Consider the following 14,897-nt stretch of genomic DNA (forward strand, 5'->3'; position numbering starts at 1 on the left):
CTTTCTATAGATTTGATCATGTCATATTACTTCCTGTTCAATAAACTCACATGGCTCCCAATCACCTCCCCATTTTCCTTATTCCCAAGAACTGGTCATTTGTCTTTCATGGATCTATACTAAATTTTAAAGACAATGTTGGAATCTACCCACATCATTCAGTCAATCCATAAGCACTGTTAGTGTCCATGACCGTTTCTAACCAGATTGTGCTAGGCAGAGGAGATATAAAGACAAATTTGAAACAGTCCCTAATCTAGACTTGTGAATTTTCAGCATTTTGATTCTGGCTCAAATACTTCTACAAAACATATCCTACTAGAGCTCAATAACTTGATTTTAATACAAAGTCTGTCTTTCAAAACAAATCTGTTAAACTTTGCTTACTAGTGGAAGAAGGAAATTGGTTCCAAAGATTAAGTATTTTAAAAAAGCCAAAAAGCTGACTTTGTAGCAGGGAAATCAATAAATTAAATGTATAATGATTTGATATATTTAAGATTAATTTTATTATAAAGCCTTGATTAAATCTTCTAAAAGTCACCATATACATACAAAACACAACTAAAGAAGGGATTAAAAAAAAAAAAAAATACCTTTGTTGACGATGGTGGAGTAGGAAAATTAAGCCAGGCTGGAGCAAAGTCATGCTGCGCCATTTAGGTCCAGTCTCTCCAACTCAGTGAAACAAGGTTTCAACACCTCATGGCAAGCCCCTGACATTTAAAAAAGCAAAAGAATTATGCTTTAGTTTCATAAATTTTAGTCAAAATTGTACTTTTACATCTTTTATCCAAATCATACTTATCTTGGAAGTTTTTCAAAAACCAGTATCAAAATATAGATTGAGTAATGTTAAATAAGTCTCAGAATTTATAATTAACTTAGTAAAAAATGTGTTTTGGTTACCCCAAAATCTGATGTTTAAAGAAAATTATGGATTAAAAAAAATAAAAACGATTCTACAAATAAATATACATGGATATACAAATATCCATGGAGATAGGAGTACTCCCTAAATACATCTGTTTATTCTAGGGAGAGAGAAATGGTGACATACTAGTGATGTTACCAAATCAATAAACAAGCATTTATTAATCAATCACTATATTAAGTGCTAAGCACTGAATCATTGCTGGGCAAAAAATAATAACAATACTAGATATTTACTTTCCAAAAAATTCCATTCGAGTTAATCTATTGAAGGGCAAATAGGCCAGAATGAGGTTTAGGGGGTGAGGAGAGAGAAGACACCCAAGGGAGGTAACTTTAGCCCAGTGAAGTCTTCAGAACAGAGGTTGGAGGGAAGACCATAGGAATTCTTACCAGAAAAAAATTCTTACTAGAATAAAATCTAGTAGATGACTGCCTTCCTCCAATCCAAACCTTGCAAGTAAGTAGCAGTTAAATGGATTTGGGGAGACAAGGGAGAGAGAGGAAGAGAAGAGAAAATAGAGGGAAAGAAGAGGGAAGGGGAAAGCAAAGCAAAAAGATAATAAAGTAAGGAATGGAATTTCAATTCTTTCTCATCCTTATCTTCTACACCAGCATGTCCCAGAAGGTCTGGGACTGAAGAAACCAAAAGTGGAGAATGGAAAAGAACCCTGATGGTGGCACAGAAGACTCAAATCTAGTCTTCCTTACTCCAGTATCTGCTTTCCATTCACTACCTCTAACAGAGCTCAACTGACATTTAAAAAATACTCGAGTTTTTAAGTTTGTAAAACACTCATATTAACCAAATTTGCATCTCACAACCATAGACAGTATTATTCCCTACATATAATACTAAGGGACTTCAAAATATATAGTTTTTCAAATTGCTCATTTCATGTAACCAACTTCTCCAGGCCACTTCAGCTACACATAGAAACAGTCATGCATTACTCACAAATGCATTCCCCTTACAATTATATGATCACAGTCTATTGTCATTCTAATTTACTCTCAATTTTTACAACCCCAAATGCTATTCTTTGCACTTGACAGTGATCCCCAATCCCAGTTTTCTCCTTCGTTCATCTTGACTCCTTGATTAACAACCTCAATTCTATACTGTTCTCCAGTTCCTTGACCTCATTTCCTAACTACCTTGCCCTAAGTCTCAATCTTGATCACTGCCACCATCAGATTGCCACCAATTTCAATTCCTACACTCATTCAGGAAGGAAAAAAAATAAAGAAAACATGAAACTATAATGACTGGGTCCATTACAAATTTGTTTCACAACCTCAATTAGGCCCTCACTGCTAAAAAAAGCAATCCTTTTTACAACCCTAATAAACTCAACTCACCACAGCTGCTCCTTAGTGGGCTAGTGCCAAGCCACTGTGCTAATATTAAAAGGTAGGGTTACAAAGAAAGACTATAGACAGTACCCTGCTTCCAGGCTGCTCAAAATCTAATGAGAGACAAGCAAACAAATATGTACAAACCAATTATATACAGGATAAATAAAAACAATTTAGGAGGCACTATAATTAAGGGTTGGGAAAGGTTTCTTGTAGAAGATGGGATTTTAGTTGGTACCTAAAGGAAACCGGGAGACACTGTGCTCATGGAGATGGGAGTGCTCTGAGAATGAGGAGGTCATCAATGACACTGGATCAAAGAGTGAGAGGAGAGTTTAGGATGTAATAAGACTGGAAAGAAAGGGGAAGGCTAGGTTATGAGAATCTTTGAATCCCAAAATTTTAACTTGGAAGTAATAGGCAGTCACTAACTAGAGGTTAGAAAGCATGGGAGCGGCATAATTGGACTTTTACTTTAGGACCTACACATTTTGGCAATGGAATGGCGTGGGGTGTCAAAAAAAAAAAAAAAAACAACAACAAAAGGAGCCTACTGCAGGCCTATACCATGGTTTTCTCAGGAGAGAAGGGAATGGGAAAGATCCTGCAAAGGTGAAATCAACAGACTTTCCCGTGGTTTCCTTTCAACCATTTCAGCTGAGAACCTTGCCTCTTTTTAGTGAGGGAGGGGTGGGGGGGGGAAATCGAAGCTATTTGCTAAGAGCTTCCACTTCTCTCCTCTTCATCAACTATGACCAAAAGGCATTCTGCCATTGTCTTTCTTAACCCATCTCACATGATGAGGTGGCCCTTCTCTTTGCCAAGGCTAATCCCTTTGATGGGGGTTGAGGTCCCTTTAAGATTCCTTTCTAATTGCCCAACCCATGGCTGACCTTGATTCACAAATCCTGGTCAAAGGCACCCTTTGAATATCCGGGGCCAGCCCCACTATCAGCTCAGCTTCCCCCAGCCCTCATCAGATCTGAGCTAACTGAAAAGTCCTATCCCCAAGAACTTGGGGGGTACCGCCCATCATCTTCTAGGTATAAAATAAACAAGCCAGGGCACTCTCTTTGCAGGAGCCCTCCCAGCCAACACATGGTATCCTTCCAGTCATGTAAGGGTTGCCACCTCTGTCTGGCCCTGGCGTCTTTCTAACTAAACTTTACTTCCAAATTTCTACAATAAACCTTTTATTTATCAATCTAGGTTTTCGGGCCTGTAAATTCATTTTACAGGGGACACTGTGCCACAAGGGATTATCTTATTATCTATGCACCAATCATTCCCCTTTTCCTTTCCCTCATTACCTTTACAATCAAAAGTGATTCCATTCCATCCAGTCTTCCCAAGAGTCTTTATCATTCCCATTTTCTCATTTCTTTACAATCTCTGCTATCTACTCAGCAATCCTCCAAAAATCCTTACATGATCCAATCATCCTAACTATGGCCATCCATTTCTACCTTTTGTGACTACTAAACTCCTCCTGAAGGCACTCTCTCCATTTCTTTCTTTACATTTCTGTAGTTAGAATTCTCTGCACTTCCAACCTTGTCATTTAACAGAAATTTCACTCTCCTAAGTTACTAAGGATCTCTGAACTGTCAAACCTAAAGAGTTTTTCTCAATTCTCATCCTTCTTAATCTTTCTATATGTATTTATATTTGTTAATCACCCTTTTCTTAATACTTTTCTCTAGATTTTTGGGTAACTTAGGTGTCCTGTTTCATCTACCTGACTCCTTACTCCATTTTCTTTGGTGGATCTTCATCCAGATTATGCCTGCTAATGATGATGTCCCACAAGGCCCTCTCCTGGGCTCTTTTCTCCCTCTATACTGGTGATCTTATCAGATTCCATGAATTTAATTTATCCTGATGACTCTCCAATCTCCTTATCCAGCCCTAATTTCTTAATCAACCTCCAATCTCACATTTCTTATTGAGACTGTATATTATATATCTACTGATAATTGTTGTACAGTGTATATTATCTCAAACTTGATGTCCTCCTATACACATCTTAAACTCAAAATATCCAAAAGCGAATTAAATTTTTCTTTCTTCAAAATCCTACCCTTTTCTAAACTTCTCTTATTGTCAAGACACCACTATCCTCCTAATCACCCCTGAGTCCTCACTCACTCTGATCTCTTCATATCCAATCTGTTAGCAGGTTGTTGATTTTACCTTGTAGTACCTCTTACTTCCTTTCCTTACATTAACACCACAGTATGGTGTAGACATAAATCACCCCAGGTTCAGACTATTACATTAACTTTCTGGTTATCTCCAGACCACAAGTCCCTCTCTACTTCACTATGTCCTTGCTTCAGCAATCAAAATGATCTTATTAAAGCATAGGCCTGATGATCTCATTTCCCTATTCAATACTCTAGGGCAAAGCTTCTTAAACTGTGCTTCTCAACCCCATGTGGGGTTGCATAAGTGAATGTGGGGGTTGCAAAATTATAATTATCAGTAAATGTTTGATTTGTAGGCCTGTTTTATATATACTCCAGGATCACATAAAATTTTCTCAGGTGGAGCTGTCCCCACCTACCTGTCTAAGTAGAATAGTGGATACAGCACCAGCCCTGAAGTCAAAAGGACCTGAATTCAAATCTGGCCTCAGACTTTTAAGACTTCCTAGATGTGTGCCCCTGGACAAGTCACTTAACCCCAATTGCCTCAGGAGAAAAAAACCCTCAGGTGAAAAGGGGTTGGAGTGGGAAAGGATCAAGAAGTCTTGCTCTAGTGTATCCTCAAGAATTCAATATAAAATCCTGTCATTCAGAACTCTTCATAACTTATGCCCAGACACATCTTTCCAGATTTACATTTTACTCCATTTCATGTACTGCAATTCCTCAAACAAGCTACTCTCTCCACATTTCTTTTTGACTTCCTTCAGCTACTAGCTAATTTAATCCACCTTCTACAAGAAGACTTGTAGAATCTCTCAATCCTAGCACACACCATCACCCCCATTATTTCCAAAATATCCTGTATTTGACAAAATGGATATAGTACTAAGCCTAAAATCAGATGTGGACACAATAAATGAATGGTATGATCCTGGCAAGTCTGCCAATGATCTACCTAAATTTCCTTACCTTAATAGTGAGAATACTGTTGTGAGAATAAAATGAGATATTTGAAAAGTTCTTAGCACAATCTGAGGCAAATAGCTGGCTCTTAATGTTTGTTCCCTTCCCCAGCCATACAATTCATTTGTACAATTATTTGTATGTTGTCTCCCCTATTTGGGTCCTGAGATCAAGCTTATGCCTTTCTCTATATCCCAGTGATTTGTTCATGGAGTCTGACAGGTAGTAGATGCTTAATAAATGCTTACTGTGCCCATGGCAATAGATAGTAAGCATAAAATGTATGAATCCAGATGTTTCTGATTGCAAGTCCTGCACTCTACTACACCAAGTTGCTTTTCAAGATCTCATGTGCAAATGCTTTGTAGGCTTGTTTTGATAATTTTTTTTTTCTTTTGCAAATTCCTGGGATTTGAGTACACACATTAGGTATATGGTGCAACTTTTTTATGAAGTTAAATGTTACGAAATAAAATGGAACTTATTCCACTTTGGAATTTACAACATTGAGTATAAAATAATTGCAGGAAGAGTAAACATAGTTTTAAAGACAAGAATATTCAGGCACTCGGGGACTTTAATTCTTGCTCTGCCTCAGAATTGTTTACCACTGACAATTAAGCAAGAAAACAACCATTTTTAAGTTTTCATTATCATGTTGAATAGTGCTTGAGGAAAATCACACAAAACATTTGGGAACAGGGATCAGATCTGGGCCCATGACTTCAGTAGTATAGCTTTGTCCTTTGTTCTGAAGAACAAGACATCAAGGAGGTGATGCCATAACAAGCAAGTGAATTAAATTTAAATGAAGCAGGGCAGTGCTTCACTTTCTCCTCCAGAGCCATATTGGTCCAGTGGCAAGATAAGAAACCAAGAGAGCTAAAGATGGCCCTGGAATTGTGCAATACTTACAATTACAGGATAGGTATGTATCAAAAGCAGAACTTAAACCCAGGCCTTCCTGGATTCTACCTATCCTAATATCTCTCACATATAACCCCTTCCTTCTCTCCTTTGACACTGGCACTTCTACGAAGCTATAAGCTCTATTTACCTCCAGTCTACACTACTGCAATGATTTACCAATGGTCTCTGTGCCATGTTTCTCTCCCCACTTCAATCTACTTCAGACCATTGTCCACCCTGCTGTTAAAATATTCTTCCTAAAGCACAGGTCTGACCATCTCACTTCCCTATTCAATACACTCTCTAAGGAATCCTTATACTTCCAGAATAAATTATAAAATCTTACTTGTCATTCAAGGTACATAACTTGCCCCTATATGCCTTTTCAAGCTGCCTATATTTTGCTCTCTTTAATATACTGTATTATAGTGACCCTGGTCCCCTTACTATTCCTATATTTATATCAGATTCTGAGCATTCTGGCTGCCCCATGTATGGAATGCTAAATTCCATCTCCTGGTTTCCTTCAAATTCCAGCTAAAATCTCATCTTATACAAGAAGCCTTTCTAAATTAATCCCCTAAACTCTAGTGCCCTCTTTTATGTTGATTATTTCAAAATAATCTCATATATAGCTTAATTCTATACATTTTTTGTCATGCTTCCTCTCCATTAAAATATGAGCTCCTTGGGAGCTTTGTTTTTTATCTTCAGCACTTGCCACAGTGCACTTAATAAATCTTTACTGACTTGCTTCCTGCCAGAATTTTATTTTGAAATAAACCTTCCTCTTCTCAATAGAAAAGAGGAATGAAAATGTGGAATATGGTAGTTTACAATGCTGGAGATTCACTTAGCTTTCTTTAAATGTATGTTGTTTTCTTTTTTATTATAGGCAAAAGCTGAAAGATGGAAGGGAACTAACTGATGCAAAAAGCAAGGAAAAGAATCCTAAAAAGAATCCCATCACAAACATAACTATCAACTTTATAATAAACTTAATTTTTAAAATCTAACTACACACTTCAGAAATTAAAAAATAATCCGTACCTCCAAAAAAGCTTGCCAAAACCAACAAGGGAGACAAGATTCACAGTCAAATTAATTTCATCCCATCTTGGTGGATATTTAACTCCAACAATGCAGATCACAACCCAGCCAACTTTTTTTCTAGCTTGATAGTGGTTTCCCCTAATTGGCCACAAAGAAAACCATCCAATAGGAATGGAGGGCACCCTACTCTTCCTCTTTATAGTACAAGAATACCAAGGAACACAATTCTCTCCATAATTCTTTCTCATTTACCTATTTCTTTGATTATGGCCTCTTCTGCTTCTAAGAATAAGTAATCTCATGCCAGTAAAGAGTTGAGGCCTATCTAATTCACACTTTTCCAATGCCCCTTGAGCGCTAAATTTTTCCCCAAATTCTTTAAAGACCATTATTTGATTATTTGATGAATTCCAGCCACATGACAACAAAGCAGGAATACTGGTACTAAAAAATATATAGCCCTGATTCCACAGAGAAGTCTTAAAAGATTTATGGAATTTCCCAACGTAATTCAGTAAACTAGTCAACTCCATCCTATTCCCAACTCACTATTTGCAATGTTTGTTCAAGTTATGTATTATGAAAATAGGTATCCCTTTCCCCTAGACAATTGGTCAAAGATTTTGCCAGTTCTCAGAAGAAAAATTGCAAACTATAAATGACTACATCAAAATATGCCCAAGTCACTAAAATAAAGAAAAATGCAAATTTTAAAAATCCGAGGTTTCTCCTCCCACTTAGGAAATTGGCAAAGATAGGGAAAATGGTAATAGACAGGAAGCACACTGATACTATAAGTATGAATATCAACTTGGAATTATGCCCAAAATGTTTCTATTCTTGACCTAGCAATCCCACTACTACATACTCCAAAAAGTCAAAAACAAAAGAAAAAGAGTTTACTACATATTAAAGTTTTTGAAGCAAGACTTGTCAGCAAAGAACTGGAAAAAATAAAAATAATAAATATTTCCCAATAATTGGGAAAGAAATGTGGGAGGAAAGGAGAGTTCTGAAGAACTATGGAATATAAACCTAATTATTTTTCCATAAAGAAATATAGTAAATAAGATTCAGAGAAATATGCAAAACAATGATTATTATAAGGTATATAATATATATACTAAAGTTCTTGCAATCTCTCCATCATCTCAGTGATAATCCAGTAGAAAAATTTGGCCTACTCCAGAATATTATTTCTGAAAGTCCTAACAATACACTTAAATAGAACTTCTACACATTGATGTTATTCTCATAAAAGTTACACATATTTGGGAAAGGAGTAGCAAATATTATTCTTTCAGTCATCTTTTTTAAATAGAAATAAGGTCTGATATTTTAATCCACATTTTTGGTACTTTTCCTTTTTATTTTCTGAATCCCTCCCAAAATGCCCTCAATAAATGTGTCTCTCCAGCACAGACTTCCTCTTCTAAATTCATTTGGGTCTAATCAGGCTAGCTATTTTCACATCTTTGTTTTCCTTACTGCCATTTCAACCTTCCTCTATTAGCAAAGAACTGTTAGATCCAAGTATGCTGGATGTATAGTCCTGATTGGTGAATCAGTTCATACTGCTCTTCTGTTTTAAGAGGAAATATTGTTCATAATCTCCCAGCACCCTCCATAAGATTTTGCAAATTAATAAGAAGCATATATTCTATGGTCATGACTCTTTGCTTTGCAAAAAAAAAAAAAAAAAAAAAAAAAGTGTATACATATATATATATATATATATATATATATATATATATATATATATCAAACTCTGGTCTCTTTCTAAGAGCAAGTAACCTAGCAGCAAAACTTTTCTATGAAATTATTGTAAATATTTCAATGTCTTTACCACTATGGATATTTCACTTTTCAGCATTAATAACTTGTTAAATAAGTCAGCTTAGTGTTGTTTTAATTTCACCCCCTATCTTTTTTCTCATTTTAAATCTTTTTTCTGGGGTTAGTTTTGATCTTTGCTTTAACAAGTCAGTGTTCAGAAATGCCTCTTATTAGTAACAAGTTTCCTATTACTTAAATATAATTTCACTTTTTGTAATGTTATTCAATGCTCCAACACTTTCTTAAGCCTTTTTTCTAAGATTACACAAGCTATATATAATTAAGTGAACTTAAGTGCTGTTACAAGTTTTTGACTTCTTTAATTCCTTACTCCAAGATCATCTTTTCCAACATTTTTTCACCATCTTTACTGTATTCCCCTTTTTGTACTTGAATGTCCCAAGTATCAAAGTGTACAATGATTTAATTTAGAGGAACTTATAAAGTTTGGGATTTTTAAAATCAAATTTCTTTTTTTTTTAATCTGCTTAAAACATGGTAGTCATAAATCAAAATTACTTCATGGCAATTTTTGTTGTCAAAACTTATCATGAGTACATAAATATGAAATTACCCATGAAACTTTTTTGTGACCACTTTGTAAGAGCTATATCTAGTTGTTCATTGCCTTTTCAAGGAGATACCAAAAAAAAAATAATAATAATAATAACAATCCTTCCATTCAAATGCAATTTCTGTCTTGTAACTTTCTATATGGCAATGTCAAGTTTAATACAATTCAGTTCCTTCCAGTAATATGTTTATTTGGCCTATGCACAAGGATTTCACATTTAAAGTACCAAAAAACAATTTAATATTTATAAATCATCTAAGAACTCTGTGATTTATTAGCACGTTCTTTCCCCTATTCTAAATCATCCTTTCACCAAAGATGAAGAAGTGGAAAGAAGCCATGCAAGACCAGAGGCCACTTTATAGCTTCCAGAACAAAGTCATATCCAGATAAGAATAAGTCATTGGAGTGGGACTTCTGCATCCCAGAAATAAAAGGGAGATAAGATTAACACAGTGAGACAAAAAAAATGCAAGAAAGATTTTTTTTTTAATTTCGTATTTTACCATATAATAGAAACCATGAAGCCCAAAGTACTTCAGAAGAAAAGGGAAAAGAATGATGAAATAGAGCTAGAATAGAGTTAAGTATCATGAAAATATTGAAAGAGATGGTAAAGGCATTTCAGGTGAAAGGAACATGACTTGACATATACAAGTTTATAACTTATTTTTTGTCTTCTTTTTCAGAAAACAAAAACCCATGCTCACTATTAATTTATCAAATTAGAATCACAAGTAAGTAGCAATTATTAATATGATTACTCCAATGACTAATACTATTTAAAATATATCACTCTTCAATTTGGAATTGAGCTCAAAAGGTTATAAAACAGATCATAAAAGAGGGAAAAGAACCCACATGTGCAAAAATGTTTGTAGTAGCCTTTTTTGTAGCACTGAAAATCGAGTGAATGCCCATCAGCTGAGGAATAGCTGAATAAGCTATGGTATATAAAGGTTATGGAATACTATTGTTCTATAAGAAATGATGGGCAGGCTGATTTCAGAAAATCCTGGAAAGACTTGCATAAACTGATGCTGAGTGAAACAAACAGAACCAAGAGACCATTGTGCACAATAACAGCAAGATTATGTTGACGATTGGCTGTTATAAACCTAGATTTTCTCAGCTGATCATTTGAGGAAATTTTAAGAGTCTAGTAAAATATTTTTCAAGGATATGGGAGAAGATTTGGGATGAAGATGGGAATGGCTTGATGAAATTGGCTAGAGAAGATGAGAGGGGATTGAATGCACATGTAGAGAGAAGTAGATCTTAGAAAATGAAGGGGGAAGAGGGAGGTAAAAAAGTAAAAGTATAAACAAGTTCCCTTATCATGAGAATGGGAAAAAAAAAATGTAGTTCACATAGAATGCTCTCAATTTTTTTGAGCAATGTAAGAATTAAGAACCCCAGCTGAAGAGAGAAGAGGGCTAATAAAGGAAAAGCAAGTTTGAAATATATATATATATATATATATATATATATATATATATATATATATATATATATATATATATATATATATATATATATATATATATATATATATATAGGGGGGGATGAGATATTTAAGAAAAAATTTAAAAACTGCCTTGTTACACAAAATTAAGAGCCCCAAATGAGGTTAGATAATGTAATACAACCACCCAGTTTTCCCGGTTGTGAGACACCTTCCTGCTTCATTCAGTAATTTGTGAATAGCAGCAAGGGAGGTAGATGTTAGGGAAAATTCAGCTTTGGCAAGAGAACATCAATAAAACATTTCAAATCAGTGTGAAATTTGCAGATAACACAAATCTGGGAGTGAAAGCTAATAGTTGGGATGACAAGATGTGGGAGAAAAAAAAATCATCAGACCAGAATAGAAGAATAAGTCTCAAACGTTCTTACACAAGACCCCAATGTTCTTTCCCTTGAGGAATAGTGACTTACAAATATCATCTACAGCAAGCATAAATCTGCCTTTCCGAAGCTTTAATTCATTGTTCTTCAGGCTTCTAAGCCCAAGCAAAACAAGTTTGTTCCCTACAAGTTCACAGAGGAGTAAAATAAGTGGCTATGAAGAAGAGAAGAAAGGAGGGAGAGAGAGAGGAAAGGGAAGAAAAAGGTGAAGACAGGAAGGGAAGAAAAGAGAAAAAAATAAAAGAAAATGTCAGAACCCACAAATGTTGAAATACTTTGCTAATTATGACCAGAATAAAGAAACCACACTATGCAACTCTAAAGTGGGGCAGTTATGTATGTTTAATATATTTGTTTGCCTTTAAAAGTATAAAAAAATTTCATATCTTAGACTTCATAAAAAACTGAAAAAACTGATTTTCTTGACCAATTAGAAAAGACATAGGTCATATAAAACTTTCTGAACAATTGTTTTCCTATTTAAATATTAAATACCATAAAACTAAAGGTATAAGATTTATAACGTATAAATTAATCAGTTCACAATAACACCTACTAGGAAATGTATACAGAGCAGCTAGGTGGCGAAGTGGATAGAGTACCAGCCCTGAAGTCAGAAGGACCTGAATTCAAATTTGGCCTCAGACACTTTAAGACTTCCTAGCTGTGTGACCCTGGGTAAGTCACTTAACCCCAATTGCCTAGGGGGAGGAGGATGGGGAAAGACCAATGTACAGTGCCCAACATTTATTTATATAACATGTTATTTTTATATTATATATTTATATAAGATTATAACATATATAACAACTATTTATTGCTTAATGTGATGACATTAATTTTGTGTTCTAATGCTAAAGAATCATATAAAAACAAAACTGCATGGAGCTGAATCAATCCTAAGTTTCAGGTATCACACATATACCTATAGTTGTCAATTATAAGTCATGAATAAACACAAATTGTTCAACTTTATTGCATTTTTCCAATTCTAATGAAACATCATGAAACTTTAATCATTAGGAAATTCAGAAGCTCATGGTCCTGGAGCAGAGATAGTGTCCAATAAATATTTTTATCATTCCTAAAAGCATGACTATCATTGACTCAATTTATGAACCAGGCTGTTATCCAGAACATCAAGTAATATTTCAGAAAGAGCACGGCAAATAAGTTTCAGTTAATCATTCTAGTACAAGGTGGGTCAGTCCTTCACTTATATTCAAATCTTCATGACCCAATTTGGGATTTTCTTGGCTGAGATACCAGAATGGTTTACCATTTCCTTTTCCAACTCATTTCAGAACTGTAAGAAAGTGAGGCAAACAGGGTTAAGTGACTTGCCCAGGGTTACAACTAGGAGGGATTAAGGCTAAATCTAAATTCAGGAAGATGAGGCTTCCTGACTTCAGGGCCCAAACATCTGTGCCACCTAATTTCTTCTACTAATACAATACTGATGTTTAAATCTTATAACTATTTCTGGAATTCTCTGGGAAGTAAAACATTAAAAGAAGTACTGGAGATATTTTCAGTTGGATATTGCATATGCAAGAATGTCCCCCTTCTGAGGAATTTTAAAACTTCAGGGAAAAATTTATCAGGAAAAATTAATGAAATGGCAGCAAACCTCCAACACAAAAGTTTCAGTAACAGATACTGCTTGCAAGAGTAAGAATGTTCAGCATGATTTATAATCAAGGGACACTGAAAACTACAGCAAACGTGTTTTTGTCTCAAAATGGGGAGAGAGCTACATCACTCTTATATCAAGGAAATCAAAGACCATTTCTATCTTTATCCCTTTTCTTCACTAAAATAAACATGGAGAAAAGCCTTTCTTCAGTCTGATATTAAATTTGCTTATACAAGACATCTTTTAAGTTCAATGAATGTATCAGATAAGGTCAGTAAAAGGAAAAGCTGAATCCAGAACTGACTAGGAAAAAGAGGATAAGCTAGATGATAATGGGAAACTGAAAATACCTTCCATATTTCCAACCCAAAGTGATTAAAAAAAAAAAAAAAACCACTATTCAACATCAGTATCCTCTCAATAATCAATTTTGAATCATGTAATACTACAATCTCTTAAGTAATCAAAACTGCAGAGGACTCAAAGGACCATTTAAAAAAAAAAAAATCAATAATGACACAGAATTAAAAAGTAGCATTAGCATAAAGCAAACCATTCAGGAAATACATGATCAAAAGATGGGTTTTAAGAATAAGTGTTAACCCAACATGATTCATAAAGAAATGTGTATTTGAGAAAAATTAATATACATGCATAACCAGAAAAAAATAATAATAATAAAAGAGAGGGAATTACAGAAAAAAAAAAAAAAAAAGAAGAATCAGTGTTAAACAGCAAACAGATAAAGGAACAACCATGTTGATGAGATTATATAAGACAGATACAGTAATGTGTTTTGGTGGAACTGTCCAACCATTCTGAGAAGCAAATTTAAATCATGAGAAAGTCAATGGGGAAAAAAAGAGCAATAAACAATGTAAATAAAGCTACCAAAATAATATAATTATAAGAAATTATAATTGAGCTTGATCTTAAAAAATAAATGTGAATTTCTTTGCAGAGGTGGCAGTGGGTAAGAACCATAGCTGTGGAATAAGAAATTAACATCAGACCTTTGAGCTGTCTGCTTACTTCAGGGACATTTTTATTTTGTATTTTAAGGACAGCTGTGTAGGAGTGGTGGGAGATTACAATGGGGAACATTAGTGATATAAAAACACAAGATATAAATATAAAAAGAATAAGAAAATAAGCTATAACATATTAGAAACTTTACATATAATATTCAGGTTAGATAATCAACTACAAAGAATAAAAACAATATAATTATATCAATGGATGGCCCTTTATTAACATAACTTCCTTTCCAATCAGATCAAAATAAAGCAAGAATATCTGTTCATTATCTTCACTATCATTTAACAATACTAGAACTACTGGATAGAGCTATAAGAGAAAAGGGAATGGGGAATAAAATAGGCAAAGAGGAAATAATTATCACTTTATTTCTAACATGCTTAAAAGAAACCCAGAGTCAAATTGATTATTAATAAATTCAGCAAAATTGCAATATATAAATAAATCTGCATTTGTGTAAATTATCACTCCTCTCAAAAAAAAAAAAAAGACAAAAAAACTGCATGTATAAGAGATAGAAAAATTCAATTTGAATGAA

At 34.4% G+C, this 14,897-nt stretch overlaps 1 protein-coding gene across 4 annotated transcripts in view; it reads right to left on the minus strand.

Moving 5' to 3' along the window:
- Positions 1-14,897, minus strand: part of GPBP1 (GC-rich promoter binding protein 1) — an 88,072-nt gene that overhangs the window by 47,924 nt on the left and 25,251 nt on the right. For all 4 annotated transcript variants that reach the window (XM_074282470.1, XM_074282474.1, XM_074282471.1 and 1 more), the window contains one exon: positions 597-716. In XM_074282470.1, coding sequence (XP_074138571.1) covers positions 597-659 — 63 coding nt within the window. In that variant the 5' untranslated portion in view covers positions 660-716. Of the gene's footprint in view, positions 1-596; positions 717-14,897 lie in introns of those variants that run through there.

The sequence above is a fragment of the Sminthopsis crassicaudata genome, chromosome 1 (genome assembly GCF_048593235.1).
Source record: "Sminthopsis crassicaudata isolate SCR6 chromosome 1, ASM4859323v1, whole genome shotgun sequence".
Classification (NCBI taxonomy): Eukaryota; Metazoa; Chordata; class Mammalia; order Dasyuromorphia; family Dasyuridae; genus Sminthopsis; species Sminthopsis crassicaudata.